Source organism: Pseudophryne corroboree, chromosome 2, assembly GCF_028390025.1.
Source record: "Pseudophryne corroboree isolate aPseCor3 chromosome 2, aPseCor3.hap2, whole genome shotgun sequence".
Taxonomy (NCBI): Eukaryota; Metazoa; Chordata; class Amphibia; order Anura; family Myobatrachidae; genus Pseudophryne; species Pseudophryne corroboree.
The window spans coordinates 284343695-284350118 of record NC_086445.1 but is presented as its reverse complement, the minus strand read 5'-3'; the positions used below and the strand labels follow the sequence as shown (position 1 = coordinate 284350118).

Genomic DNA, 6424 nt, shown 5'->3' with positions numbered 1-6424 from the left:
TTAAGTTGAAATTTGCTCATTTTACAAAAGCAAATCTTTTTAAGACAAAAAAAAGCAATACCAGAGTATTACAATGGTCACTACTGCAAAAACCAAAAACATTTTAGTCAGTTTCCTATCCTAAAAAATAATCACTGTAACAATATAGCTTTAAACAAGAAAACATATAATACAAGAAGTAACAGGTCAGCCTCAGGGTTATGTACTTTGTCAACCAAATGAAATAACACCTGCTCATTTATGAGTACAGTTGAGGTTAAAGAAACAATATGTCAGCTAGTGCAGCATGTTATTTTGAGGCGCAATCCTTTTAACCCATAGACCTGTAGGAGAGTCTAAAGAGGAAACTACTACAACTAAAAGTTTCTGTAAGACCTGGGTGTCACAAAGAGCCTTCTAGATAAATCCTTGGCCTGGCCACAGACACTCTTGGCCACTCATCTTCTGAAAAAGAGCTGAGGCTATCTGATTCAGAATCCAGCTCGCTGAAGCCATCCATCCAATCAGTACTTGATTCACTGCGTACATCCTCCTCCTCTGTGATAAAACTTTGCCCTGGCTCTAGGCAAGATGGATACACACGAGCGGATAGACAGATGGAGCCACAGTCATAATGCAGAAGACCCAACATAGTGCCGATATTTATCCAATGATCATTCGTTACATCATACTCATGAACAGTGACACGGTTCTTCTTCCACTGTACAGTAGTGCAGGTGATAAGCAGGAGTTTGGAACCATGTCGTACAATCTGATAGTTGTTGGTATTGCCTTCAGTAGGTATTGAACTGATCCGCCGCCATTCTCCTCTAGCTGGATTGTAGACCTTCACTGTAGGAATATCACATATGCAGTAAATTTCATCATTGTAGACGCAGGCTTCCTGAAAGTCACATCGTTTTAAGGAGGCACAATTAAGCCACTGGTTGCAGGCTGGGTCGTAGCACAGCATCCTTTTGTTACTGATAGCATATAAGTGGTCGTTAACAGTCACCAGTTCAAATGAGTAGAAGGAGTGAGGCAGGGGAGCAACCAGGGTCCACTGGTTTCTTTGTACACTATAGCATTCTACATCTTTGATTTTGGCACAAGTAGAAGGATCACGCCCACCAACAATATATACATAACCATTAAGGTAAGCCACATCCATACCTTCTCTGCACAGTAGTCTTTCAGCTAAGAGCTGCCAACTGTTCTGAACAGGACTGTAAACCCATAGCTGTTTCATAGGTTGGGTAGCTAAGTACAAGTCATTCTCTGGGGAGACACATATAGCAGAGGACGTCACAGCTTTTCCATGGGCCAAGATAGTGAGTGGAGAAGGCATTGTGTAAATATCCCCAGAATAAGGGTCATAGCACAAGAAGGGCTCCTTTCGGTGACCAAAGAAAATGACCATCTCCTTGGCGAGCATGCCTATTCGGCGCAGTGGACTACTTTCTTGGCAAGGTAGCATGGCTAAAGCAGATTTACCATCTTTTTCCTGCAGCACTGCATCCAAGTACGGCAAACAATTCTTTCGTACAAATGGCTTTGATCGGAGACCGTCAAGATAAATACGGTCTTTATCTGTAAAGTGTTGCCAGCGGACACAATTCAAAATATCATGACAGGCATCAGCCCTCTCCTTTGGATTCGCTTCCAGCCAGCGCAAGGCAGCATTGCACACCAGCCTCTCACTGCCAACATCCAGGTTGTCCATAGTCAGCACTTCTTTCAGCTGCGCCAAGTTTAGGTCACAGAACTCATCGCCAACAGCAAATTGCTCGAAATGGCGCGCCATGAAAGCGAGAGAGCGGGAACGAAGTTCAGGGTGGTCAAAGGCATCAGCAAAGCGCAGGATGCTGGCGCAGTTGTTGAGGTCAAGGCGGCGAGCGAGGTGACCTGCGCAGGCCTGCCGTACATACTCCAGCTGCAGCATGTCGGCAGCGGCATAGAGGCGCTGCACATTGGCTTCTGTCACGGTCACCCTGCCTGTGTAGCAGTAATCTATAATGAGGGCCATGGACTCCGGGTTCATGTCATGCAGGGTGACCACCTGCTGCTTGCTCTCATACAGGCCCCCGGTGAACATGCTCTTGAAGTAAGGGCAGGCCGCGGACAAGATGTTGCGGTTGCAGCTGAAGCTCCTGCTGCCCTCCGGGTCACCGCCGCCCGGCTCCTCGGGGCCCCCGCCCAGAACACGGATGGTGACATCGCACAGCAGGTGCGAGTCGTAGAAGGACTTGAGCTGCGCCAGGAGGGCTGATGCGTGCCCCGGATCCTCCAGCAGCTCGGGACCGGAAAAGAAGCTGGACACCCCGTAACCAGACATGACGGCCGGGAACGTGCAGCACGCTCCGCGTTACTGGGAAATGAGTCTCGCGGCGGCGACTATCTAACAGCACCGGCCTGTGGGCGAATCACTTCCTTCCCGGAACCTCCGTCAGGACGTCGCGCACACGTCGTCGTCGTCACATGGTCTGCACGTTGTACGTGACGGCAGGAAACACACGAGCGACGCCGCTCTCCATCCCCCCGGTCACGTGCTATTCCTCGGTCACATGATCAGATGTTTTTTCATAGCTGTCCTGGAGTGCACTGTTTTTGTGCTGAGTAATGAGGAGGGAGGGAATATGTGACAGTACTAGATAACATGTTTTCTCTATCGTCCTAGTGGATGCTGGGGTTCCTGAAAGGACCATGGGGAATAGCGGCTCCGCAGGAGACAGGGCACAAAAAGTAAAGCTTTCCGATCAGGTGGTGTGCACTGGCTCCTCCCCCTATGACCCTCCTCCAAGCCTCAGTTAGATTTTTGTGCCCGGCCGAGAAGGGTGCAATCTAGGTGGCTCTCCTAAAGAGCTGCTTAGAAAAGTTTAGCTTAGGTTTTTTATTTTACAGTGAGTCCTGCTGGCAACAGGATCACTGCAACGAGGGACTTAGGGGAGAAGAAGTGAACTCACCTGCGTGCAGGATGGATTGGCTTCTTGGCTACTGGACATCAGCTCCAGAGGGACGATCACAGGTACAGCCTGGATGGTCACCGGCCCCTCGCCGCCGGCCCCCTTGCAGATGCTGAAACAAGAAGAGGTCCAAAATCGGCGGCAGAAGACTCCTCAGTCTTCTAAAGGTAGCGCACAGCACTGCAGCTGTGCGCCATTTTCCTCTCAGCACACTTCACACGGCAGTCACTGAGGGTGCAGGGCGCTGGGAGGGGAGCGCCCTGGGAGGCAAATGAAAACCTATTTGGCTAAAAAATACCTCACATATAGCCTCCGGGGGCTATATGGAGATATTTAACCCCTGCCAGAATCCACTAAAGAGCGGGAGACGAGCCCGCCGGGTTTATATGTACTATATATGTACTAATCTTTGGAGAGAAATGGTCGGTATGCAGCACCAGCCAACCAGCTACAGACGTTTTTCACACACTGCCTGTAAACTAGAATTAGGATCTGATGGGCTGGTACTTTTATCTTTGTCCACTTTATCTTTTTCCAAGGCTAAAGCAGCCCATACACCTAAAGATTGTTCGACCTGGCTGATTGGAACGAAAATTTGGTAATGTATGGGAGCAAACGACAATTGACCATTTGCTCCGAAATGCCGGAAAACTGACAAAAAAACAGTAATTCAAACAAGTTGGTTAAATCACATGGAGTGTAAACTGCTAGGAAATGCACATACTGCCCCTGTAAGGTGTCTGCTTAGTAAATATGTATACACAATTAAAGTTAAAAAGTATATTTCTTTATCATCCACTAGGGGTCACTGGAGTACTCTTGGGATATGGACGGGCGTAGCCGAACAAAGGCACTGAATATTCAAATTTAGGACTCTCCCCCCCCTCCATATCCCCGAGTACCTCAGTGTACGACCTCAGTGTTTTTTTCGGTGCTCACAGCACGAACATCAAGGCTTGTGGGAAGAGCCCACATTTGAGATTTTATTTTTCTTTTTATCCGGCGCCCCACGATCTTCCGGCCGGCTCCCGCTGTCCGCTATACAGCCAGCCGCGGACAGACAGGCTGCTGCCGCTGGCCTCCTACATCCGTCCCCCGCTGCTATCCGGCTCCCCGGCACCCCTCTGCTAGCTATTGCGGTGTAAGAGGGGACAGCACTACGGCTGAACAGGGGGAAATCGCGGGACACAAGGGGCTGATACGCTCTCCCTGCACCCGCTCCAAACCGCTGCAGGTAACATAGGATAGAAGTTACCTCACAAGCAGCGCAGCTGCAGGGGGGGTGAGGGGGGAGTAAATGCCCATAGCAGCAGAGGCAGCATGGGTTAACAAAAAGGCTGTTCAGTTTATTAAGCAGTGAATGGGTTAAGGCTGCAATATAATATATACACTGCAGGCTGGATTTAGAGTAACTGGAAGTTAACTAAGTGTATGGGTTTACTGTATAATAGACCTGTAATAACATATACGCTATTAAGCATATATTACCTGTATAAAAGGCTATTAAGCCTATATTAACACTGCCTGTACTGTGATTTTCAGTGAAAGCATAAGGGCCATTTTTAATCATGGCTGTTTTTCCAGCTTATAATTCCTGAACATTCCGGCCATACACCTTTACTCCACAAGGAGGCGCAGGGGTGTTAGTGGGAATTTTTAGTTCAGGATGATTCTAGAACATTCCTGCCCTACATCTTTAAGCCACCAGAAGGCGCAGGGGTGTTAGTAGGAATTTGGTTCGGGTTTCATGCCCATGTGAACTGCTTTTCACATAAAGAACACTTTAGTTTCCTAATAAATATGCTGTTCAGCAATAACATATATATATTGATATATATGCCATATAATAACTTTATTAAGTCGTGCAAGTGTCTGTTTGTTGCCTATTATGATGTCTGTCTACATAGCGAATAAGGCTCTAGTGCAGACTAAAATTGTTAACAAATTAATTCAAATTAAAACAGCGGTAATCGGAGTCTCGGAATGACTCCGCCAGCGTTAACAAAAGACAGTCTTTCCAAAGGGCCAATTTTCCTTTGGGTACCAGAGTGTTTATTTCACTGGTCTTATAATTTAATGCACGATTCTATGTCAAATCTCACACCGATAACTACAAGTGAGAAGGGTACATTAGTCCAGCACGCAGATAGTGCGGGGTTTTGGACAACCATACATAATCGTTTCCAAAAGGACGCGATCCGCCATTGGTATATGTGTTTCTGTCAAACATTATAAAAACCACAGATACATGTGGGTCACTAGAATCTATGTATGAAACCATGCCGATCACTGTTAAAATAAGCTGCAGAGCATATCTGTAAAGCTTCTGCTAACGCCGGTTATTTTCATGGTCGCTAGTTAAGCGCGACAATGCCAGAGCTTGTTTGCTCATACATTTGATCTACTTGTAACGGCATTTTATCCCTTTAGGCTATTCAGCCATTAGCGCATACTTGTAACGGCGTTTTATCCCTTTATAAGAAACAGTCACGCTGACGTTGACGACATGACGTTACAGTCAGCAAGCCAGTGGTTTGATGACCTCTTTTACAATTGGGGAAGCGTGTCTTTACATGTTACATTTGCGAGGTTTCAGGACTTCAACTCATACATGTCTCAGCTATTTACAGCTTAAAGTACAAAACTGCCTCTGTCGAACGGTTGGCAGGTTGTCATTTAGTCTTTGCTGGTTTATAAACCAGGCAGTAGTACGCCAACAGAGTCAAAGTTACTTATTCCCTTCTGTTTGAGCAAAACCAAACAGCTCTGTCGCAATATCAGTCAGCAAGTCATTTACTACAGTTAGAAAATGGATTTTCTGCGGTTAGTATTTGCTTATTGGAGCCACAAAATTTGCATAATTGCATTTGATCTTCACAATGCGTATTTACCCAGTCCGGTTTGTTCATCACAGGTTCTAGCGTTTGCAAATCGCCACAACCATTAACCATTTCATGTCTACCGTTGCTTATCGCTTTGGGTATTTACCAAAGTGATGTTGGGATGATAGCTCATCTCACATAAGAACTCTGTCTCAACAAAGTTCCTCTAACTTGCGCTACTAAGGTATACTGCGGTAGCAGATCAAGTTCGAAAACAATCGCATCTAATTCCGTCTAAACGATGTCAATTCCTAGGTAAGATTATAAATACGGTAAATCAAAGACTTTTACCTACTACACCAGCAAGAACAAATGTACATCTAGTAATTAGTGCAAAACACGCACACTAGCGGTACATTGGTGTATTCACCTATTAAGAATAAAGATGTGTTTTCAATTTAGTTCGCCACCCTTCACTCGCGTTTCCCACAGAGGAACAAGGGTGCATATACTCTGGACTACAGTCGCAGAGGGTCAGGATTTGTAGTTAAAATCAGCGACAAAGGTTCTAAAACACGACAGATTGCGGTCGATAAATGTCCTAGAACTCTGTGCATTTTACAATGCAATACATGATTCGCTTTCAGTCTGACCAGGGAT

The 6424-nt window shown here is 46.2% G+C and overlaps 1 protein-coding gene across 1 annotated transcript; it reads right to left on the bottom strand.

Annotated features, from left to right (window-relative positions):
* LOC135016633 (kelch repeat and BTB domain-containing protein 7-like) lies at nt 1-2502 on the bottom strand. Its single transcript, XM_063952878.1, has one exon. It carries the CDS (start codon nt 2312-2314, stop codon nt 383-385), a length of 1932 nt encoding a protein of 643 aa, XP_063808948.1. The 5' UTR covers nt 2315-2502; the 3' UTR covers nt 1-382.
* Nucleotides 2503-6424: the final 3922 nt, after the last annotated feature.